Source organism: Camellia sinensis, chromosome 12, assembly GCF_055761805.1.
Source record: "Camellia sinensis isolate YWXY chromosome 12, ASM5576180v1, whole genome shotgun sequence".
NCBI classification, from domain to species: domain Eukaryota; kingdom Viridiplantae; phylum Streptophyta; class Magnoliopsida; order Ericales; family Theaceae; genus Camellia; species Camellia sinensis.
This window is the reverse complement of record NC_138972.1, coordinates 95,507,135-95,533,103: the sequence shown is the minus strand read 5'-3', so window position 1 is coordinate 95,533,103 and position 25,969 is coordinate 95,507,135. Positions and strand designations below refer to the sequence as shown.

The 25,969-nt window shown below is 37.4% G+C and overlaps 1 protein-coding gene and 1 pseudogene across 2 annotated transcripts in view; one reads left to right on the top strand and one right to left on the bottom strand.

The window, feature by feature from the left end:
• Positions 1-2,249: 2,249 nt before the first annotated feature.
• Positions 2,250-25,969, top strand: part of NOF1 (U3 small nucleolar RNA-associated protein) — a 33,811-nt gene continuing 10,091 nt past the window's right edge. The window contains exons 1-7 of one of the 2 annotated variants that reach the window (XM_028234928.2): positions 2,250-2,412; positions 3,009-3,116; positions 3,321-3,471; positions 18,631-18,728; positions 19,937-20,132; positions 23,951-24,095; positions 25,469-25,592. In XM_028234928.2, the coding sequence (XP_028090729.2) occupies positions 2,382-2,412; positions 3,009-3,116; positions 3,321-3,471; positions 18,631-18,728; positions 19,937-20,132; positions 23,951-24,095; positions 25,469-25,592 (853 nt within the window). In that variant the 5' untranslated portion in view covers positions 2,250-2,381. The remainder of the gene's footprint in view (positions 2,413-3,008; positions 3,117-3,320; positions 3,472-18,630; positions 18,729-19,936; positions 20,133-23,950; positions 24,096-25,468; positions 25,593-25,969) is intronic. The other variant, XM_082899317.1, reaches the window with a different exon arrangement.
• LOC145804641 (small ribosomal subunit protein uS4y pseudogene) lies at positions 16,620-17,191 on the bottom strand (annotated as a pseudogene).

Below are 25,969 nucleotides of genomic sequence, written 5' to 3'. Positions count from 1 at the left end.
ACTTTTATTCCCCTTAGGTTTCATAGTTAATTTCTTTAAAAAATTTGAATTTTGACTCATAAAGTATTTTTTATTTTTATTTTAATGTCTAATGTTTATAATTTTTTTTTCAATTTACTTTCAAAATCAGCATACGTTTAATTTTGGATAAAAAAATGTCACGTTGATAGTTATGTGACATGTATGTTGGCATAAAAATGAACAAGTTATCCTTTGATATCTCTTAGGTCTCGTTTGACAAGAGGCTATTTTAGTCAATTAGCCAAAAAGTTACTAAATTAGTCAAAAAGTCAACAATCCATACCAAAAAGTCAAAGATTCTCTTTTCTTTTTATTTTTTGCACATCTTTTCGTAATTAGTCAAAAAGTCATCCCAAACATATAAGTTTTTTTTACCTACCTTTTTAGCCAAATAACCAAAAAGTTACTAAATTAACCTGTTCCCAAACGAGGTCTTAGTTTAAAAACTCAACAAACATGGATTATCTACACTTGCCATAGACCCACTATGTATTTATGATAAATAATTTATCCATCTATACCATTATAAAAGAAACAACTACAATAGTAGATAAAATCAGCTCACACTATAACTACTTAGATCAATCTCTAACCTTATTTAATTCTTTTAATTCATAATTATCAATCTAATTGATTCACTCACGCAAGATTTGGTTTTGGGTTTTTTTTAATTTTTTCCGCTAAAAGACAGTTTTTGCAAAACAAAAAAAAAAAAAATCCAAACAAAATATTGCATCCAACTCCATAATTGTTTCACTTTTTCTCTTACAAACATCACATCTAACCATAAAAAACCCAACTATCTTTCCAAACATCAAAATTTTTTTATCCAATAATATCCTACAACTAAAAAAATCTACATAAAAATCCACTTCCCAAATACCCACATAATATACTTTTATACAAAGTGGATGTGAAATTTTTTACATAAATACTAAAAACCTTAAAAAAATACCAAATTTTCTAAAAATTAATCATAAGGGTATGGGGTGGGGATAAGAAAGGAAACTACTCCCTCTATCTCAAAATATTAGGGTTTTTTGGAAAATCTAATTTTTTTTAACAGTATAATTATTACATTTTAAAAATATTAAATTTCTAAAACTATTATTTGATTTAAATTAAAACATTATAATTTTTTTCAATAACATCAATTGTCATAAATTTAAAAGAATGACAAAGTAATAAATTTATATTGTTATAATTATTGATTTTTAAAAAGTGTCTAATACTTTGGAGGGAAATTTACCAATAAATCCTATTTTACAAACTGTTATACCAAATAGTCCCACTTTCATTCTATTATACCAAATAGTCCTGCTGGTGTATTGATTTGGTCCTTTTTGTTTTTTTTTTCTTTTTTGTTTTACTCTGTGGACGAGAGTGCCCTTTCATTGATTTACAAACTGTCATTTTTGGTTCACTGATTTGGTCCCACTTTCATTCCGGTGTGGCACACCCTCAGAGATTTGCGTGTGTGTGTATTAGTGTGTGTGTTGCAGAATGGGTCTCCATGAGAGAGATGAGTGAGGCGATGGGTCACCATGAGAGAGATGTGTTGCAGAATGGGTCTCCATAAGAGGGCTCGATCAAGCGGTCATCAATTCGTACCCTCGGTTTCCATTCTCGAAGGATCGAGGCGGTGGAATCAACGATCCGATGTATTTGATCTGCTTGTGTGAGTATAAAGATGCTGAGATGCTGAGGCTGCTGCTAGGTGTGTGCGTTAATGGTGTCTTCTGTGTCTTCCAGTACGCCCAATCGCTCTGCCTCTCTTCGATCTGCTCCACCGCCGCCTCTCTTACCCTCAACTCCGGCTCGCGCATCATTCTCTGACTGCCGCAGAGGCTCGGCGGGTGACGCACGAACCGACGGCTCAGGAAGATTAGATCGGTCAGCAACGACGTCCCTGTGTGTATCTGTGTGTGTGTGTCTGCCCTCACAATGTATGTGTGTATCTGTGTGTGTGTATGTGTGTGTGTGTGTTTGCCCCTCACAATGTATGTGTGTATCTGTGTGTGTGCCCCTCACAATGTATGTGTGTATCTGTGTGATAGGAGAAAGAGCCCATGCCAGCCCCTGTGTGTGTTTTACGGTTAGATGAGGGTAATTATGTCCTTCACAATTAAATGGGACTAAATGGTTTAATAGAATAAAAATGGGACCAATTGGTGCATAAGTTCAAATTTTAAGATTTATTGGTAAATCTCCCTATTTTGGAACAGGTTATTATAATTCAGTTTTTAAGACCCGGTTTGCCCTAACAAACACCTTCCTCGCTTGCGTAGTGCCGCTGAGCTTCTTTTCCCGCTAGTTCTCTATCTCTAGCGAATTGGGTTTCAGAGACTGACTCGAAGCTGATGGGTAACCAACGCTTTTCCAGAAAACGAGGTACAATTCATAGTCGACTCTCCTCTTCCCTCTTTATCATCCGTTTGGTTGCCGATAAACCCTAGGAAAAGAAAAGAAAAGAAACTAAAATAGTTTAGCTACTGCTTTTTTTGGTGGCTGTATTGGTACTATTAGTTTTTTTGTGGTGTTGTTGTAAATCACTGACATTTTCCTTTGTATTGAGCCCAAAAAATGTCTTTAATTGTTTTATGCATAGTCTACTTAGTTACTAGTTTAATTTTTTTGAAAGTTGTTCAGATGAAAAGGTTCATCAATGGCTAAAGGGATTCAGTATGGGTGTTCGTGAAGTGGGTTCGTCTCATTTTTATGCACTATGTAATATAACTGAAGCAGTACATAAATTGATGTTTTTGAATGGTAGAATTTGTAATTTTACCATTAAAACACAGGCAATGTTTTTTTCTTTCAAATAGTTAATTTTTTTTTTTGTTGGATAAATTTGTATTGAAAATTGGAAAAGGCCTCACTTACACAACCAAACTGATACATTAGTCATTTTTCATACGAGTATTGATAGTATAGATGTATATCTGCTGCATATGGATGGTTGTGTTTATTTGTCGTGTTTTTATCAGGATTCAAGAGACCAAAAACACCCAAGGAGTCTGGGACAAACTGGCATACAAGAAAACATCGGCGTGCCAAAGATGAGATTGAGCACAGACCCTCCCTGAGTGCCTCAGGCGAGTTAAATCTTCTATATTGGCTGTCTCAATATGTTTAGTTAGTTGTGAAGGGTTCACAATCAAGTTAATGTTAGTCTAACTCACTTTGCCATGTTTTTGAACCTTTATTAAGGAATCCAAACTTGTGAATCCTATTTCCTGAGGATTTAACTTCGAATGAATGGCTATATTTGATATGTTTTGTTGATTTATTGGGTACAGAGGATTTATTACCGGAACACTCAACTGTAGATTCTGAAGAAGAGGCCAAAGAAGAAGCAGGAACGGCTTATAAAGAGCCCACAATGTATGATAATTTGTTAAAGACATTGGGGTCGGGTAGTGATTCCTTTGCTAATGCTTATAAAAGAAGGTGATACTTTCTTTTTTTTAATATATATATATTTTTTTATAAAAGGAATTTTTATTTTTTAAGTAGCAACGTGGTATTTTTTGATGACTTAGTTTGATGAATTGTGTTATGCATTACATTTCTTACGCCTAAATTTGATCGAATGGTCTGGTTAGAGGAGGGTTATGTGTTGGGTAGCCGACAATTAACACGTAAAAAAGCCATGAATCCTACTTTGAATCCCTTATGAAAATGAATCCTACTTTGAATCAATTAAATGCTAGGTCGTTCCTCTTAAGTGACGTGTTGCGCCTGCCTCCGGGTGTTTCAAAAAGTGAGCAAGGGGCGTTGCATTGACGCCTAAGTGCGGTGAAAAATGGGCAAATTTTTCGCATTTTTTTGGATGAGCGTGGATAAAGAAACTAGTTTAAGACTATTGGTTTAGGGTAGCCCCATGAAATGTAGAAACTTTAATTGGTAAGACTATGGAATTGGTAGATGTCATGATCAGGAGGAGAGTTAGTATAGCTTGCGTACAAGAAACTAAGTGGACGGGTGAAAAAGTTGGGGAAATAGAGGATACCGGTTTTAAATTGTATTATAGTGATAAGGATAGATACAAGAATGTGGTAGGAATAATAATTACCAAGGGTCTTGTAAAAAATGTAGTGGGGGTCATTAGAAAAGGTGATAGGATTATGTTTGTTAAACTAGTTATTAGAGAGAATATAGTGAACATTATTAGTGCATACACCCCACAAGTAGGATTAAATGATCAGACTAAGAGATTTTTGGGACCAAATGGATGAGGATATATAGGAGGTACCTGTAGGAGAAAACCTAGTTATAGGGGGTGATTTCAACAGCTATGCAAGAATAAATAAATTAGGTTATGAGAGGGTGCATGGTGGGGTATGATTTTGGTGATAGAAATGAGGCTAGTGAGAGTATTTTAGATTTTGCATTGGCTTCTGACCTGGTGGTGGCCAATACTATGTATACGAAGAGAGATGAGCATTTGATAATAATTAAGAGTGGGTCAATTAGGAGCTAAATAGGCTACTTTCTAATGAGAAAAGTGTACCGTCTACAATGCAATAATTGTAAGGTGATTCTTGGAGAGAGCTTGACGTCTCAACATAAGATTTTGGTACTAGATTTCTGCTTTAAAGGGCAATACCAAGTTAGAAAGAATAGTGGGCGTTGTAGGACGAGATGGTGGGACCTAAAAAGAGATAAATTAGAAATATTTAATAATAGAATGGATAGAGAAGGTACTTGAGATTTGGAAGATAATGCTAATACTATGTGAAACTCAATGACCAATTGTATGAGGAGAATCCGAAGGAAAGTTCTTTGAGAGTCGAAAGAAAAGGGACCCAACTCTAAGGAAACTTGGCGGTGGAGAGGGGGTTCAAGCGGTAGTAAAGACGAAAAAAGAGTGTTTTAAAAAGTGGCAGAATGATAGAACTGAAGAAAACCTTAAGAGCTATAGATTGGATAATAAGGAGGTCAAAAAAGGTAGTGAGAGAGATTAAGTTGAAAGCCTATGATGACTTATACACTAGACTAGCTAGAAAAGAGGGAGAGAAGAGGATATACAAACTTGCTAAGATAAGAGAGAGGAGAACATGAGATTTTAATTAGGTTAAGTGTATCAAGAGTGAGGACTCTAATGTGTTGGTGAAGGATGAAGAGATTAAAGAGATGTGGAAGAGCTATTTTGAAAAGTTGTCAAATGAGGAATATGAAGGTAGGTCAAAAAGGAAGGAACTAGACAGTAATAAGGAAAACCAGGATTACAAGTTCTATCGTAGGATTAGGAACTTTGAAGTGGAGATTGCACTTAAGAAAATGAAATCGAATAATGCTTTAGGACTCGATGATATTCTTATTGAAGCTTGAAAATGTTTGGGTAAAAAGGGGGTTGTTTGGTTGACTAGGTTATTTAGTAAGATTTTGTTGACTAGAAGAATGCCAGAGGAGTGGAGGAAGAGTATTTTAGTGCTAATCTATAAGAATAAAGGAGATGCCAAAAATTACAATAAATGTAGAGGAATCAAGCTAATGTGTCATATAACGAAAGTGTGGGAGAGAGTGATGGAACGTCGATTGCGAGATATAACAGAGATGTCAGAAAATCAATTTGGGTTTATGGATGGTAGGCTAACAATGAAAGCGATTTATCTTTTGAGAAGAGTAATAGAAAAGTATAGAGAAAAGAAAAGAGACATTTATATGGTTTTTATTAATCTTGAGAAAGCATATGATAGAGTGTTTCGAGATATAATCTGATGGATGTTAGAGAAGAAAGGGGTGACAAAAAGTTATATTGATGTGATTAGGGATATGTATGAAGGTGTGGTGACCACTATTAGATCGCCTGCTAGAGAGACAAGTGAATTTCGAATCACTGTAGGATTACATCAAGGATCAACCTTAAGTCTTTATCTTTTAGCTTTAGTTATGAATGAGTTGATGAGAAATATTCAGGATGATGTGCCATAGTGTATGCTTTTTGCAGATGATATCGTGTTAATGGATGAGACTAGAGAATGAGTTAACGTTAAGTTGGAGACTTGGAGAGAAGAACTTGAATCTAAAAGATTTAAGATAAGCAGAACTGTTAGAATTTACCATAAACCTACCACCACTACCACCTCACCTACTCCACTAAACCTAACCCACTACACCACTACCACCTCCACTTCACCTACTCTCCACCTACTCCCAAACACACTCCTATATAATAGGAATCCTTGTAATTGTAATATATATAACATTATATCAATCAATAATACAATTCTCTATTTCTCTTTATACATTAAATTTCTACATGGTATCAGAGCTATAAGATTTAGGCTCGTATTTTGTTTTCTCACCGGCGGGCAGCCGGCCGGCAACCTTGCCTTCGCTGCCCGCTGGAATTTTGTACACATACCTTCACTTTCCTGCCTCTTCCAACTTTCTTACAACTGTTGTCCCATAGATGGGCTTCATATCTACCGGTCCATCTATGCCTTGTGACACCTCTATACTGTGAAGTCCTCTGTCCAAATGCATCAATGGACTTCCTATGGACAACCTGCTTCTGATCAAGCTTCTCAGACCCTCTTTTCTTCCCCTCCTTGAATGGTGTTTGGTACACCTCATGGCCTCTAAATGCATAGTAATCTGAGTATTGCTGGGCTAATAACGAAGGCCTCTCGAGCAACTGAGATGGGGCTTCATATTCCCTTGCCCATCCAGCATCCATAACCATCACTTTGTCACAGTCCATAACTGTGGGTATTCTGTGAGCTATGCTGATTATTGTACACGACACAAAGTCCTCGCGAATGATTTTCTGAATGACAGCATCGGTCTGGGAGTCGACAGAAGCCGTTGCTTCGTCCATAAACAGAATCTTGCTGTGTTTCAGCATGACTCTCCCCAAGCACAGAAGCTGTCTCTGTCCCACACTCCAATTGTCTCCGCCATCAACCACTGATGCATTGAGTTTTTCAGGCTTTGCAGCCACAACATCTTTTAGTGGTACTGTTTTTGTGCGAAGGGACAGAAATCATCACATTTCCCACCTTTTTTTCTTTTATTTTGTCCTCCACTTTACACCTCACATGCCTTCTCTCTGTCTAAACAATAATTTTCCACCATCTCCCTCTTTTTCTACACAATATTTTTGTACCACCGCCCACTCCATGATACCAATATTATTATTATTATTATTTTCACAAAAAAAAAAAAAAAAAAATTCATTCCAGTTGATTTTTCTGCATTACCACACCTACCATTCGAGTTTGCCAAACACACTTGCTTTATTCATATCGGGACTCACCCCGATCACCATTTTACATCAAAAAAAAAAAAAAAAAAAACAAACAAACAAACAAACAAACAAACAAAAAACAAAACAACCGCACCCACAGTGGGATTTTTCTTCTTTACTCTGCTGCGGGTCTCTTCTTCTTGCTTTTCTCTTGATTGTCCCTTGACTGCCCAGCCTCCATGCTTCCTAGACCACCAAGCAAGTTGCCTCCTCCCTGCTCCTCCACTGCAGCATATGGCGGACCTCCAAATCGGAACATAACGGTGGCCTTCCGCTTCAGTTCCTTATTTTCCGCCTTTAGCACACTTATCTCTGCTCGCGCATCCTTATACATGCGTTGGAGCAGAGCCAGTTGGGCGTTTAACTGCTGCACCTCATTTGTCCTACTCTGCAGCCGGTGCGACAAGTTTGTGACCGCAGTCATGGTTTCCACACATGACTTCAAAGTATACTGATTCGCCTCAATATCTGATTGCACTGCCATTCTTTGCTCCACAGACCACATAGGAAAGGTCAACGGAGCAAACTCAGGGGCGTTTGGTTGAGGTTCAAGGGCAACCGCACCGGTTATCTCTCTTGTGGACTCGTTGAGGTCGGGAAAGAGAGTAAGTAGACCACGGGAAGAAGAGGCCATGTTCTGGGTAGCTGGACGGGAAGAAGAGGCCATGTTTTTGGGTTGCTAAGTGTTTCAGAGAAGCAGCGATTACCGATTGGTACTGTCAGACAGGGTTGGTTACAGAGTGTTTCAAGATTTGCAGCTCTTCGAGACAAGCTCTCTGAGAATGCAGAGGTTTCAACTGGTTTGTTATGCTTCCAAGCCTCAGCCTCCGCTTCGGTTTATAAAGACCCTGATGAAGAGGCCGACACGCGTTTTGTCGGTCACGTGCATCGCCGCGTGTCTGGCGCGCCTTTTGATGGCTCGCCGCTCGATGATTTCTGTCGGGCACATCTTTTGATAAAGTGGGCGCGCCTTTTGAGGGCGCGACTTTTGCGGACTCGATATATATATCTACATGTATATCTTTTGGGCAGCCTATATACACACTCATACAGTGTCTTCTACACCGGTCCGACATGACCCCATAAACTGCTTCTACATCGGTCCGACATGACCCCGTAAACAGTCTTCTACAGCGGTCCGGCATGACCCCCATAAACTGTCTTCTATAAGGGTCCGACAAGACTCTGTAAACTGTCCCGACATTGATTCCGGTTAGCTCCTTTATGGGTCCGACAAGACTCTGTAAACTGTCCCGACATTGATTCCGGTTAGTTTCTACAAGGGTCCAGCAAGACTCCGTAAACTGTCACAACAACTGTCACAACATTGCCTGCTACAACGGTCCGACATGACCCCATAAACTGTCTTCTACATCGGTCTGACACCGCCATCCAGTGTCCTCTACACCGTTATGACATCCCCATACAGTGTCCTCTACAACGTTATGACACCACCATACAGTGTCATCTACAACGTTATGACACCACCATACAGTGTCCTCTACAATGTTATGACACCACCATCCAGTGTCTTCCCCAATGGTCTGACACGACCATACAGTGTCTCCTATCCTCTTTTATTTTTATGTATTTTATTATTTTGTTCCTCTCTTCAAACTCAAGTTGGTTAGTTTCTATCCTCCTTGAGTTTGCGGGGGGCTGTTAGAATTTACCATAAACCTACCACCACTACCACCTCACCTACTCCACTAAACCTAACCCACTACACCACTACCACCTCCACTTCACCTACTCTCCACCTACTCCCAAACACACTCCTATATAATAGGAATCCTTGTAATTGTAATATATATAACATTATATCAATCAATAATACAATTCTCTATTTCTCTTTATACATTAAATTTCTACAAGAACTAAGATAGAGTACATGAAATATAATTTTAGTAACAGTAATAATGGAAGTAGAGGATAAGTGAAGATTGAGAACCAAGAACTACCTAATAGTGAATATTTTTGTTATTTAGGATCGATTATTACAACGACTGAGGAGATTGGAGCGGATGTGATCCATAGAATTAAGGCGGTGTGGCTTGTAAAAAATTAATGTATAGAGAAAGAGAGAGAGAATCAATTATGTATATATTGATGTATTATTGATTGTTGTATGTTGTGTGTTACAAATGGTGAGGGGCTCCTTATATAGGAGATGTAGTGGAGTAGGTGGTAGTAGGTGGTAGTGGTAGGTGTGTAGTAGGTGGTAGTAGGTGGTGGTAGGTGTAGTAGGTGGAGTAGGTGATGGTAGGTTTTAACAGCCCCCTGCAAACTCAAGGGGGATAAGAACTAACCAACTTGAGTTTGGAAAGAGTAACAAAACAAGAAAATAATCTGAAAAATAAAAAATGGATAGGAGACACTGTATGGTCGTGTCAGACCGTTGTAGAAGACTGTATGGTTATGGCAGTCTGATGTAGAAGACAGTTTATGGGGTCATGTCGGACCGTTGTAGCAGACAATGTTGTGACAGTTTACAGAGTCTTGCTGGACCCTTGTAGAAACTAACCGGAATCAATGTCGGGACAGTTTACAGAGTCTTGTCGGACCCATGAAGGAGCTAACCGGAATCAATGTCGGGACAGTTTACTGAGTCTTGTCGGACCCATGAAGGAGCTAACCGGAATCAATGTCGGGACAGTTTACAGAGTCTTGTCGGACCCCTAAAAAGTCGCACCCTCAAACGGTGTGCCCAATCTTTCAAAAGGCGTGCCATCAAAAGGCGTGCCCAATCCATAAAAAGGCGTGCCAGATATGATGGCGAGGCACATGAGTGCCTTGGCTGGCGCGCCCGTTTGTCGTCTGGCGTCAAGTGGCGCGCGATACGCGTGGCTGCCTCGGCTATTTAACCAAGACGGAGGCTAAGGCTGAGGCAGAAGCTGAGACAGAAAAACTGAGAGAAACCTCTGAAAAATTCTTCGTTTTGTTGAGAAAGATACTCTGTAACACTCTGTTGCCCAGAAAAATGACTTCGTCTTCCCGCGGTCTGCTCACTCTCTTTCCCGACCTCAACGAGTCAACAAGAGAGATAACTGGTGCGGTGGCACTGGAACCTCAACCAAGCGCCCCGGAGTTTGCTCCGTTGAACTTTCCTATGCGGTCTGTGGAGCAAAGAATGGCAGTGCAGTCGGATGTGGAGGCCAATCAGTATACATTGAAGTCATGTGTGGAAACCATGACTGCGGTTACAAATTTGTTGAACCGGCTGCAGAGTAGGACAAATGAGGTGCAGCAGTTAAACGCCCAACTGGCTCTGCTCCAACGCATGTATAAGGATGCGCGAGCAGAGATAAGTGTTCTAAAGGCGGAAAACAAGGAGCTGAAGCGGAAGGCCACCGTGATGTTTCGATTTGGAGGGCCGCCATATGCTGCAGTGGAGGAGCAGGGAGTAGTGATCATGCCCAGTGGAGTGGGAAACACGGAGGCAACACCGTCAAGGGCCGCCCAGGACGGAGGCAAGAAGAAGAGATCGGCAGCAGAGTAGAGAAAAATCCCGCCTGTGGATGTGGTTGTTTTGGTTGTTTGTGTGTTTGATTTTTTTTTTTTTGGTGTAAAATTGTGATCGGGGTTGATCCCTGAGATGAATAAAATATGGGTTGTTGTGCAAATCCGAATGGCTTGAAGGTACAAGACTGAGCAGAAAAATGAGATGGAATGAATAGAAGGTTTTTTTTTTTTTTTTTTGTAATAAAAGACTTAGAAAATATGAGGAAGAAGAACTCCGAAAATATGAGGAAGAAGGAATATATTTATGTTATATTCAAAACTTCTTATTTTACAAGACCAAATGACACTCCTTATATAGGAGATATTACAAACATCATTATAACCCATTATATGCCACTTACATATTATATATTACCACTATCTACCACTATCATATTATATATATGCCACTATCTACCACCAACACCACTATCATATTCTATACATGCCACTATCTACCACCAACACCACTATCATATTCTATACATGCCACTATCTACCACCAACACCACTATCATATGCCACTATCTTATTATATGCATTAATACAAATTTCCAGCACTCCCCCTCAAGCTGGTTTGAAGATATCTTCCATAGCCAGCTTGCTAGTCAGCTTATCAAATTGCTTCTTGTGTAGTCCCTTCGTTAGCACATCAGCTAATTGTTCACCTGTTGGAAGGTAGGTCATACAGATTATGCCAGCATTGATTTTCTCCTTGATGAAATGTTTATCCACTTCTATATGTTTTGTGCGATCATGTAGAACTGGATTATGAGCTATAGATATAGCTGCTTTGTTGTCACAATAGACCTTCATAGGTGTCGGGTGAGAAAGCTTTAATTCTTCAAGAATTCTTTTAATCCACATTACTTTACAGATTCCATGGGCAACAGCTCTGAACTCTGCTTCTGCACTACTTCTAGCTACCACATTCTGTTTTTTACTCCGCCATGTAACTAGGTTCCCACCTACAAAGGAGCAGTATCCGGATGTTGATCTCCTGTCTGTAACACTTCCTGCCCAGTCTGCATCTGTGTATACTTCAACTTGAAGATGTCCATGTTTCTTGAACAGTAAGCCTCTCCCTGGAGTTCCTTTCAAATATCTTAAGATCTTATAAACGGCCTCAAAGTGCTCTGCCCCTGGTGAGTGCATGAACTGACTTACCATGCTGACTGCAAAGGCAATATCAGGCCGCGTATGAGACAAGTAAATCAATTTCCCGACAAGTCGCTGATATTGTTCCCTCTCTTTGACTTCTTCAGCCTTAGCAGCTTGTAACTTCAAGTTAGGCTCGATCGGAGTCTCCACCATCTTACAACCAAGCATACCTGTTTCTCCAAGGAGATCAAGAACATATTTTCTCTGATTAACGAATATACCTTCCTTGGATCTTGCAAATTCCATTCCGAGGAAATACTTGAGGGCTCCCAGATCCTTAATGTGAAATTCTTTTGCGAGTTTCTCTTTGAGGGCTGCTAACTCTGCTTCATCATTACCAGTTAAAATGATGTCATCAACATAAACAATCAAAATTGCAATTTTACTGTTTTTTGAATGTTTATAAAATATTGTGTGATCTGCTTGACTCTGCGAGAAGCCACAACTGATAACTGCCTTCCCAAAGCGTTCAAACCATGCTCTTGGTGATTGTTTGAGTCCGTATAATGACTTGTTCAATCTGCATACTCTGTCACTTCCAAGTCTCTGCTCAAATCCCGGCGGTAGGCTCATGAACACCTCCTCTTCAAGATCACCATTGAGAAATGCATTTTTAATGTCAAGTTGATGTAGAGGCCAATCTGAATTTACTGCAAGAGATAACAGTACTCTGATGGAATTTATTTTAGCAACAGGAGCAAACGTCTCCTGATAGTCGATCCCATAAGTTTGAGTGAAGCCTTTAGCCACCAGTCTCGCCTTGTATCTCTCAACGCTTCCATCTGCGTTACATTTTATCGTAAACACCCATTTACACCCAACTGTTTTCTTGTCTTTGGGTAGATCAACTATCTCCCAAGTACCACTTCTCCTTAAAGCATTCATCTCCTCCATGACTGCTAATTTCCAATTCGGATCATCCAATGCTTCCTGTATATTCCTTGGAACAAACAAGTGTGAAATCCTAGATGTGAAAGCTCTATGGTTTTTAGACAGTCTTTGATAGGAGAGGTAATTTGCAATAGGATGTTTAATGCAATTTCGGACACCTTTCCTAATTGCTATAGGAACATCAAGGTCGGAAATAGAAGGAATAGGATTACCTAAAATTTCGATGCCAGAACTCGGGTGGACATACGGGTCATTAGGATGGACATTCGGGTCATTATTCCTCAGATGAAATCGCTTCCTAGTATAAACCTGAAGCTCAGGATTTAGATCATTTTGTAGTACTTCTCCCCCTAAACAAGAATCTTCTTGACTAGGCACCATAGAACTTGGTTCTCCTAAGTGATCATTATCAGACAGATGTGGTTTTTGTGTAGGATAAATGACATTGGGGAGCGGGATAGAAATATCCCAAAAACGGTCTTCTACTCCACTTGTCTCCCCCTGAAGAGAAGTGTTGGGGAAATAGGATTTTGTTTCCACAAATGACACATCCATACTCACATGAAATTTCTTGGTTTGAGGATCGAAACACTTATACCCCTTTTTGTTTGAGGAATAACCCAAAAAAACACATTTTATAGCACGGGGGTCAAGTTTTGAACGAAATTGACTAGGAACATGAACATAGGCAGTACATCCAAAAACTTTGGCGGGTAAATCAGAAAACAACCTCGTGTCAGGAAAAAAAGTTTTGAGACAATCGAAAGGTGTTTTGTATGTTAACACCTTTGTAGGCATCCTGTTTATCAAATAAGAGGCTGTTAAAATTGCTTCACCCCATAAATATTTAGGAACATGCATGTAAAGCATTATAGCACGTGCTATTTCAAGTAGATGTTTATTTTTTTGTTCTGCAATGCCATTTTGTTGAGGGGTATCCCGACATGTAGATTGATGAAAAATCCCTTTTTTTTTCCAAAAACTCACCCAACTGCTCATTGAAATATTCTGTTTCATTATCAGAATGTAAAATACCAATTTTGGTTTGAAATTGGTTTTCAATCATATTGTAAAAATTTGTGAATAAATTTTTCACGTCAGATTTTTTATTCATCAAATAAATCCAACATAAGCGGGTATGGTCATCAATAAATGTAACAAACCATCTTTTACCAGAAAGAGTAGTGATTTTAGAAGGGCCCCAAACATCACTATGAATCAAATAAAAAGGTTTGGAAGCCTGGTAAGGTTTTGGCAAATAAGTAGAGCGATGAAATTTTGCAAAAAAGCAACTTTCACAATGAAAAGAAGAACAATCAATCCCTTTAAATAATTCTGGAAATAAATGTTTCAGATAAAGAAAACTAGGATGTCCTAGCCTATAGTGCCATAGCATTATTTTTTCTCGAACAGAGATTGAACTAGTACTATTAAAGCTCTGAGCTTTTTTATTACTAACAGGTACTTCATCAAAGTAGTAAAGACCTTCAAGCATCCTAGCACGCCCAATCATCATCCCCGAGTTCTGGTCCTGAAATTCACAATGGGATTCAAAAAATGTAACACGACAATTAGAATCCTTAGATAGTTTACTGACAGACAAAAGGTTACAGGCTAAGTTGGGGACGTGAAGAACAGCATTGAGATTAATTTTCTCAGTTAGTTTAATAAATCCTTTTCCTGCAATAGGTGAAAAACTACCATCGGCTATTCTGATTTTGTCATGACCAGAACAAGGGAAATAGGTACTAAATAAATGGGAAAAACTAGTCATGTGATCGGAGGCACCGGAATCTATGATCCACGGAGAGAAGTTTAGGCAAGAGAAGGCTTTAGGATTTCTACCTGTTTGTGCCAACAAAACACTCGGAGTACCGGATGAGGAGTTGGATTTTATCAGCTTTAAGAGTTGATCAATCTGCTCTTTGTTGAAGGGACCTGAATCGGCTTCATTAGCGGTAGGAAAGCCACGATTCTTCTCTCCTTGTTTGCTGCTTTTCCAGTTGACAGGTTTGCCATGGATCTTCCAACACGTTTCGCGTGTATGGCGAGGCTTGTTGCAAAAATCACACCAGACCCGTGGCTTATCATCAAACCTGCGCTGGTAATTTGCAGCCTTGTTGGCCGCAGCATCGCTAATTAAAGCAGAAATTTCAATTGATTCACCAGTACCTTTTTTCTTAAGCATGACGCTCCTTCGGCTCTCTTCCCTTCTGACTTCGGCAAATACTTCGCCAATGGATGGGAGAGGAGGTCTGCCAATAATTCTTCCTCGCACTTCATCGAACTCAATGTTGAGGCCGGCAAGAAACTTGTAAATACGGCTATCTTCCACAGTTTTCTTGTGGTGGTTGCAGTCGTCAACCGATTTCCATTCGTATGTGTTGAAGATGTCAAGATCCTGCCACAACCTTTTCAACGAATTGAAATATTTGGTGACGGAATCATCTCCTTGACGAATCTCTCCCAACTTCAAAGTTAATTCGAAAACTTGAGATTGATTTCCTAGGTCAGAATACATCTGACTAACATTATCCCACAATTCTTGTGCAGTAGGATAGCACATGTAATTAGAGCTTATATCCTCCTCCATGGAATTGACCAACCATGTCATAACCATGGAATTTTCAGCGTCCCAACTGTCGAACAGCGGATCATTAACAGCAGGAGCCTTCTTGTCACCAGTGATGTAACCGATCTTTCCTTGCCCACGGATATACATCCGGACAGATTGTGACCAGCGGAGAAAATTATCACCATTTAGGCGGATGGTGGTGATTTGGACAGAGTGAGAGTTTGACGTTTTCACCGGAATGGCAGCGGCAGGGGTTGAAGTGGTTTCGGACGTGACTTCCGACATGGCTATGACGGTTTTAGGGCTGTTGTGTTTTTTGTAGCTCTGATACCAACTTAGAAAATATGAGGAAGAAGAACTCCGAAAATATGAGGAAGAAGGAATATATTTATGTTATATTCAAAACTTCTTATTTTACAAGACCAAATGACACTCCTTATATAGGAGATATTACAAACATCATTATAACCCATTATATGCCACTTACATATTATATATTACCACTATCTACCACTATCATATTATATATATGCCACTATCTACCACCAACACCACTATCATATTCTATACATGCCACTATCTACCACCAACACCACTATCATATTCTATACATGCCACTATCTACCACCAACACCACTATCATATGCCACTATCTTATTATATGCATTAACACAAATTTCCAGCAAAAAGATAAAAAGTTGGGCGGTGGAAAGAAGAAAAAGAAAAAGAAAAAGAAAAAATATATATATATATAAGATAAAGAATGTTTGGGCGGTGGTATGTGATGATGGTGTTGGATGGAGAATATTTTAGAATGGAAAAGTTTAAAAAATATATATTTCTCTCTTTCCTGAAGAAAAAAAAGCTGAAAAAGAGTGAGTGGATCCATCTCAGCAGATGTTGAACGACTGGCCGCTGGTTTATCCACTTCAACCTTGTCAAAAAGCTGTCTAAGGCAGTAGAGGTGTTTGGCAAAAATAAAAAAAGTGGACTGTTGGTGTTGGGTTGTTTTGGTTTTGTATAATAATAATAATAATAAGAATAAAAAGTTGGCAAAATGTTGGGTGTGCTTGAGTGGAGATTAGTGTGAGGTTTTTTTTTATATATATTCTATATACTCTAGTGGGATGAATGATGGATTCTACGGTTGTCTGTGTAGAGAGAGGTTTGGTTTTGTGTGGAGGCATACACTGGCTTGATTGGAAAGACAAAATGTAGTGGATGTAAATATTAAAATAAAAAGAAAGGAAAAGAGAGGGTGTAAAGTGAGAAATCAATGTGCTTCTGTGAGTCCAGCCTCACCATGAAAGAAGCAACATTGACCACCTGCCTCCCAACCCGAATATGCCTCTGCCTGATGAGCACTCTGGCATGGTGGATGGACTTTGCCATACCTGTCTTGAACACAAGTGTTTGGAGGCGACGCTCGAGGAAGTTCTCCACAGTAAGGGCCAAGACATAATCAAGCTTGTTTTGGCTCTCATCAAGCAGACCATACCTGTTCATCCTCCTCAGAAGGGTTTCACCCTCGAAAATCCTGCGGGGATTCTTCTCATCAAGGGTTAGAAGCATTCTTGCTGCATTACGGATGCGGCTCAAAGCATACTGAACCCTCCAAAGCTCCCTCTTGCAGCGAAGTCCATACTCTCCGACCAGCTTCAACTCAGCATCTAATCGCTCCTTCTCGTATGGGCGGCGAGGTTTCTTAAAAGTTTTTTTATAGTTGCGATAATAGGAAACGTGCACCATGCTTGGACACCGACCAGTTCGCCGATCTCGTGTATGCGATGGAGTTTGTGGCAGTGAAGGGAAGGTATGTGTAGAGGTCCGGCGGGCGGTCAAGACGAGATCGCCGCCCGCCGGTGAAGCAAATTATTAGATTCTAAACCTGCTCTGATACCATGTAAAAAATTAATGTATAGAGAAAGAGAGAGAGAATCAATTATGTATATATTGATGTATTATTGATTGTTGTATGTTGTGTGTTACAAATGGTGAGGGGCTCCTTATATAGGAGATGTAGTGGAGTAGGTGGTAGTAGGTGGTAGTGGTAGGTGTGTAGTAGGTGGTAGTAGGTGGTGGTAGGTGTAGTAGGTGGAGTAGGTGATGGTAGGTTTTAACATGGCTTAAGTTGCGGAGTGTGTCTGGGGTACTGTGTGATAAATGAGTACCCACTAAACTAAAAGGGAAGTTTTATAGAATGACTATTAGACCAGCGATGTTGTGTGGGTTGAAATGTTGGGCAACTAAGAAACAACATATAGATAAGATGAGTGTTGCTGAGATAAGGATGCTAAGGTAGATGTGTGGCAAGACTAAAAAAGATAGAGTTAGGAATGAGTATATTCGAAAATGAGTAGGAGTAGTATTGATAGAAAATAAGTTGAGAGAGAATAGATTGAGATTGTTTGGTCATATAAAATGGAAACCAACAGATGCAGTAGTGAAGAGATGCAATACAATGATGGTAGATGGAAATATTAGGAGAAAGGGGCAGATCTAGATTGACGTGGGTTAGTAGTAAATAGAGATATGAACCTCCTTAATTTGACTAACGAAATGGCCTTGGATAGAGTCAAGTGGAGAAGAAGGATTCATGTAACTAATCTCATTTGATGGGACTTAAGGCTTGGCTTAGTTTGGTCTGGTCTGCTTAAGTTGTCGGTTTCTTATCTCCTGACTTGCTTCTTGTGCTTATTTGGATCCAAGGGGACCTCTTGATGCTACTGCATTCAAACTGGGCGCATTCTGTGAATTTACTTTGGTTACAGTTTGGAAGGTTCAGAGTGCAACATGGTGCTGCTAGATAATGAAATTGATGCAGTAATTGTTTCTAAGTAGCAATATCATATCATTTTCACCATGTATTGATAATTAAATGATATGGGCATTATTGACTGATGCTGGCACTTTTGCTAAATAATGATTGCACTTTGCACATATATCGATGCCTTAAATTGGTATTGGCCTTACTGTTGGATATATATATATATATATAAATTTGGGTCAAGGTTGCTGCCTGTCACATGATACATTTTTGTGTTAATTATGTTTACCAAAACATAAATGGAAGTGAAATCTATGTAATATGAATTATCAAGTCATATGTTTTTATTTTTCAAGATATTATTCTTTGATCATAATTTCAAATTTTCTGTAGCTTGCTTCAAATTTTAGTTAATTAAATAACAAATCAACACTTACCATTTGCTTTTGTTGTGTGTAGACAAAGAGAAGAAGAAGGCAAAAGTGACACGGAAGAAGATCTGGGAATTGAATTGGAATCTTTTAGTGCATCAGGGGAAGAGGATGATGGTGAGGAAGGTGAGAACTACATATGAGGTCTTCACACTTTTAATCTTACTATTGTCTAATTTAGGATTGTTGTTCCTTCGATATAGCTTTTAATCATTCTTTAATAGTTTTCAGTTCTAAAATTTATCATATTATTATTTTGTCCTTTGAACACAAAAAAATTACATTTGGTTTATTTGAAATATCATGGGGGTTCTTGCTAATTTTATGTGGGAAAGGAATCTGAATAATTTTTCTGGCCTAAGGTTGTGTTTTTAGCTTTATAGGTAATGCCTCGCTAATCTTGAGGCCATTAAGACTTTGGGTGGTAGGTTTGTTGAGTTTTACAAATTGAGAATGATTTCAGATAGTAAGATTTAATTTATTTATTTTTATTTTTTATTTTTTACATTGATTCAAGTAGTAAGATTAAGAATCCATTTTTTTTGTTTTTGTTTTTGTTGTTTTTTGTGGAAACACTTTTTTTCCCTATTGTAATAAGAAACTCTTCCATTGAATGAATCCTCAATATTGACCAAGTTGGAGTACATGAATAAGACGCTACATTCTGGTCACTCATGATTGAAATGAAAGGAATTTCTATGATCTCGTAGTTTTAGATGCTAAAAAAGGAAGAGAGAAGAACACCTGCTCCAAATAGCTTCCCACCAACTCTACCTAACTTCAATAAGCTAGCTTTATTTTTATTTTAAATTACCCACATCACATCATAGCCAAAAGGCATTGTCCTATTGTATCTAGTTGTTTGCTCCTTTGTGCTGAGGCCACAGAAGTCTAATTTATGCACTAAGCTGTCTTGAGGAGCTTCCTGACAAAGCTGTTAGATACCAAAGAGCCTTGCCATAATGCACTAGTGTGGGGCATTATAGGAAGAGAGATATTTCTTTGATACTATTACATAAATGAAACCACTCTAGGCTAAGAGCTTACTAATGCATGTTTTGATCCACCATTTGATGATACATGCTGTTTTTTTAATAGGTAGTGCATTATAGGAGGAGAGATATTTCTTTGATACTATTACATAAATGAAACCCCTCTAGACTAAGAGCTTACTAATGCATGTTTTAATCCACCATTTGATGATAAATACTGATTTTTTAATAGGTTTGCTGCCATACATTGCTTGTATGGATGCCAAGTTTCCTAATTATGATTTTGTCATGGTCTTTTGACTAGTCTGATTCATGGCTTTCTTCACATTTTTCACTACTTAGAAACTGACAAGGAGTCTCCTACAAGTCTTGGTACGAGAAGTAATATGCAAGGCTTTGGTTTGGTGGGCGTTACAAAGACGAGTGAAGATGCTGGAATTGACGATGATGGTGATGATGATGAGGTCTACGAGACAGATGAAGACCGTGAATTGACAGTCAATGGTCAATCAGCTGCAGAGGCTTCAGTGAGCACGAGGTTTTGTAAACACACGTCACTTTTGAAAAAGTTGTTTTAAATATGTTCATCATTATGTGGAGATTCCTATCATGCTATGCAATAATGTCTACTTTTGATTCAATTAAGGGATATAAGTCCATTAACTGCCTAACTTTCTCATTAAAATTTCATATCCTCTCTCTCTGTTCCCTTCCCTGCCTTCACTTCCTCCTATTGTTGATCTGGTGATGAGTTGTCATTATTGAGAATGTTTTCTTGTTTTGTTAGTAGTACTATTTATAGTTCTTTGCTTTGTTACAAAAAACCAATTTCATGTCTTGTGGTACGGGTGGTCTTGGCTCTTGTAATATGCTATATGGTGCACAATCATCATAAAATAAAAAATATTACACCAGAATTCTTTTTCCTTTTAGAGTTTGCTATATCCCATTGCCTGATCTTTTGACATCCATGCCAACACCCACACAACATAGTTCTTGCTAGATCCCATTATAGCTGCTTCCATGTTCAAGCTGCGGTTAAAGTTCAAAATATATGCTCATATTTAGCATTGTAAGCTTGGTTACTCGGTTGTAAGTACTCTCAGCAGTTCATTCTAACTTGTTTGGCATGCAAACTAAGATATAGCTGCCTATAAACTGAAAATTTCTCCATTATATAAGTTGCTGTGTATCTGTCATGTAATTTAAAATGCCTTAGAAGGGGAAGACTTACATAGACCATGTAGTTTAAATGTGTTAATGTTTTTGTTTTTTTTTTTCCCCCTTTCTCTCCAATATATGACTGATGTTTTTTTTTTAAAAATAGATTATTAATGAAAACAATATTGTTAAATTGCATAAATTTTCTGTTTATCTTGGAAATTTTTATGTTGAAAATTTGAAATTAATCATGTAAAAGCCTAAAACTAAGTGTACCCTAAGTAAGTTACAACATTTAATGTGCTGTGGTCCTTTCTTCAGTCTTCTCATATAAACTGTTTAACATTTTCATAATTGACTTTTCCCCTTCTTGTAAGGAAACATGGATTTAAAGCAAAACATTTTTCAGGTTGTTAGATTCAGTGTATTGGAATGGAAGTGTACTATGTTTTGAAACATAGAATGTTGTACATTCCAGAACATATACCACTAGGTATTAGTGTTTTCTATCTACTCCGCTGAAGGTTTTAAAAAGCGGCTACAACCGTTACGTAATGGTTTTGGTGGTTACCGCCACCCGTTACGGCCGCTTTTGCAGTGTGATTGAGATTCACAGGTGTGTCGGCCGTAGCGGTCGTAGCGGTGCCGTAACAGTTGTAACGGCCTGTTACACACCGTTACATAACGGCTCCGAACTGTTTCTTTCAAAAAAAAAAAAGAGCTGAAAATGGGGGAAGAGGGATAGAGAGAGAAGAGGGAAGATGAAAAGGGAAGATGGAGGAGTAAGAAATAGAGAGAGAAAAGAGAGAAGATGATGAACATGTTATTGATTTGTTAAAGCTATAAGACTTACGCTATTCTATTCAGCTGCTATCAATCAACCATTTTGTTTGTGTGCGTCTATCTATATATTGTTTGATAATAATAATAATAATAATAAGTGTGGTCATTATCTATTTATATATATATATATATTTAGGCTATTATTTATTCTTTTACTTTTGTTATTGTTTGGTGATTGATTTTTTTGTAAAATATTTAGAAAACATAACACCTATAATTATATAATAATACATTTTTTATACATGTCAATTTTCTTTGATTAGTTTATTTTATTTTTATTTACTAGTTATCCAAAAAGAGAATGAATATTCAAGTGATCCAAACCCAAACAAAAAAAATTTCTTTATAATTTATTTTTTAATTTTTTTATGATTACATTAGCATGTATAATTTATTTTTTAAAACTATTCAAATTAAAAGTTGCATATGCTTCCACAAGTATAATAATTAAAAAATAATTTTATACATCTAACTCCAAATTTTTTTTGTTGTTGCCATAAACATAATATGGATTTATGACATATAAAGTCATTAATTATTAAAATAAAATGTAAAAAACCAGTTTATAGTGATTTAAAAATATGAAATATATTGGATCATATTTAAAAATTTACCAAAATTGATCAATATTTATTTTAAAACTGAATAAATATGATTATGGAAAAAAATATGTGTATCGGTAAGTTTTTTTTAAATTGTGCGAGAAATAAAAAAATTCACGGTTCCGATTACTGCAACCATTACGCTACGGCCTTTACACCCCGCAATCGCAACCGCGCACCGCCACTGTTACGGCAACTGCAACTGCTCGCCGCTCGAATTACTTGATAGGAGTCTTATCACAATAGGGAACTAAGATGCCAATAAAAAAAAAAAAGGGAACCAAGATGGGTGCAGTTATATGTGAGATTTCTTAATGATTTTAATATTAAATATTTGCAGAAGTCATTAGTTGAAGTGTCCTCCTTTGTTTACATTAAAGTTTGGAGGACCAAACTTTTTAAAAGGAGAAGATGTCATAGGTGTTACCCTCTCCATTACATGTTATTTTGTGATGGTTAATTATGGGTGAATCCCATTTAGTTAGAAGTTCTATTGTGTGTTGATTGAATGAAATTAATTCTAATTAGTCTAATTATATCAATTACTTTGCTTAATCTTGAATTAATTCATGTTGGTTTCTTAATACTTTGTGATGCCATTAACTAATCTAAAGCCTGAGGTTGGGGCTGTGACAAATTTCACCTCTCCCTTGAGGTAAATTCAAGAATATGGAAATTAAATAATGGTAAAGATGATGTGTGGGCCATCAAGGGGTTGTTCATAGTAGAAAATTCATATGATTACCATCATGTTCTAAGGCTCTACTTGCTTGTTATTAGTTTGCTCATTTCATCGATTGATATTTTTTTTTAATCTTTTTTGTCCCTGTAATTTTTTTTTTTTTGTTTGGGGGGGGGGGGGGGGGGGTCATAAATGGCATTATATACCTACTTTTCATTTTAAGAGGTCGTGACTTAGAGAAATTGCAAGTGCTATCTTATCCTAGTGCTTTGGTGCAGGTTCGATTCATGAGAATCAGTTTCTCAATAAGAAGGTGGGGAAAGACTGTCCACTTACTGGAAGCCTTGTGCATTGGGTGCAACCTTTATATATATTTTTATATTGGCTGCTTAGTTAAAAATGCTTGGAGAATAGTAAAATTAATTTAGTTAGGTTTGCCGCCTAAAAAAAGGAAAAAATAGTGAGGTTTAAATATTTAAAGAAAGTAATTGTTGGCCATGTTTGGTGTAGCTGTTAAAACAAATTATAGATTATGACCTTAATCAGAAGTTGTTAATCTGTTTGGTGTTACTGTTGGATTATAGATTTAAGTTGCTGAGTAGTATTTGTTAAATAAGCTGTGAATTTTTTTTGTTATTCACTATTTGTCTACATTTCTCATAAAAAATAATAATAATAATCTATAGCCCATTTGGGTTTTTTTTTTTTATTTTTTTAAAAAATAAAAAAAGAAATCTAAGAATATAACCGTAAATTAATATGTCTACAGCAGAAACTGATAATCAAAAGTAAGGGGTGAGCAGCTTCTCAGAATCAGTTTTTTTGAGTTAAAATAAGTTGTTAAAATTAGAAGCTGATTGAAATAAGTTTAACCAAATAGTCCAAAATAGCTATTCTAAAGCTAGAAGCTATAAGTTGGCTAAAAAAGCCCAAACAAACACCCTCGTTCTGTAATATTGGTTATTCAATATTTTTTGCTCAATGAGTTTTGGATTTCGTTATATATATATATATATATATTTCTTTCTAGTTACCTTGTGAAATTTACATATGGTTTTCTTCATGTAGTTCCTTTTGTGATCACTTCGGGTACAAATTATCAAAAGCAGAGGTGGATGTTCTATCAAAAAGAAAATGGAAATATAAATGGGAGGTGCCTGCTTTTGATATACCAAATTGCAAGTGGATAGGGACAGGAGAATGTTTTATAAAGGTACTTATTTATTTAGTCTTTGTGTTGTATATTGATTCTTGTCGGTCAATCTGTCTTGCAAATTTATTCTTTATAATAAAGGAACCCATTAATAACTGTTTCATGTGAGTTTTGAAAGGACATCTTCCTTGTATGTATAGTGTATATTGTGGTTGTTCAGTCTTCTCAGTTTCTGGCGTGCTGCTAAGTTTGGTGGTTTCAGGCTGAGGATGTAGTGAAAGTAGGTAAAGTGATAATGATGCAGTACACGAGAAACTCAAGGAAAAGTAAATTCAAAAGAGAGAAACTTCGAAAATCAACATTATTTGAAGGCAGGGCTTATTGGTTTATATGGGTTTTACAAGTCAAAACCTTAAGTTGCTTATTTGGAAGGCTTTGTTGTATTAAAGTTGACGTCTTTAGAAGTCTTTATTTAGCATGTAATGTTGTCAATTACAAAGAGAAGAAGTTTGAGGACCTTTAGCAGTTTTGAAGCTCACAATCGAAGAACTTTTGAGGGCGTGGAGCAGACCCTTTTTATTTCTAAGAAGTATATTTTTGTTCATTTTGTATAGCTGGTATACTACCCCATTTCTTGATCTGTTTTTAGTTTTCATAGATTTTGGAGATAGAAGTCTGTGTATAAATGTTTCTTTCTTGTTGTCCTCTTTTCTGATAGTTGTATATGGGCGACACTCACCCAGTGCCTTGTTGGTAATACATGTCAAAAAAAAAAAAAAAGGGTTTCCATGTGATTGTAGGCAGCCATGATGTTATTTATTCTTCTCGTTTAAATTCATGCCCATGGCTGTTCTGTTGTTCAGTTGGGTGACTGTTGAATTTTTGTTAACTTGATTTCTTCTAATTGCTTTATAATTTGAATCTTGTGAGGATTAAAGAGGCTAGCTGCTTAACAGGATATTGAGATTTCTACCCTTCTCGAATTTGTCTTTAATACAGATTGTGTTAACTAATAGAATTTTTCAACCAGTCAGCCATGTAACAAGGGATAAGGTGTCCCTTGAGAACTGTTTCACTAGCAATATATCCTCTTCCATGTTGCCTCTTTTATGTGGTCTTTCATTGTGCACTTGGTTTTGGGTTGGCTTCAGTCTTCTTTGCCTCATTTGATGCTCTTCTTTGGAGTTGGAACTTGAAGGCAGTTGCTTCCAAGGGATGTTGCATCTGAAGCTTATTATCCTTCTTTTCTTCTATTTATGTGTTGTGTAATGGGAGGGGTACCAGATTGTTTGATGGAATATAAGATATTCACAAGGAGTGAGAATAGACTTTTCTTCAATGTGGCTGCTATTTTACTGTATATATAGTTGTATTAGATACATAATATATCTCCATTCATAATAATTTTGTATAGTTTAATTGTCATTTTGCAGGATATTGACCTACATTCGGGCTATGTTCCTAAGCTAAGGTTATATAAGCATTGGTTGGATATCTACAAGGCACTTGGAGGCAATGATTTTGATTCATCTAAACGGAGATATTTCTTCTCCCTTTGTAAGTGAAGATGATCAACATGTCGTATTTTGTTTTTCCACATCTATTCAGCTATGTTTGTTACTTAGGCAATGAATGCAGTGGTGGGGTTTAATTGAAATCTATTCAGCTACTCCTATTACTCACATGTCATACTTTGCTAGGTTATTCTATCTCTGCATATTGGTATGGGTGGGCTTTGTGTCTTTTCTTTTACTTAGGCTTTTGGCCTTCTACTTGGACACTTTTATCTATTACTATTACATTTTCTGTGTGTCTACTACCTAGACAATCTGTTTTAGGGGTGTACACATGTCGGTGTGGAACGGTTTGGGGGGAAAATGTCAACTGAACTGCCAATGGCAGATTGATTTGTTTTGCCACCAGAAGCTGAATTG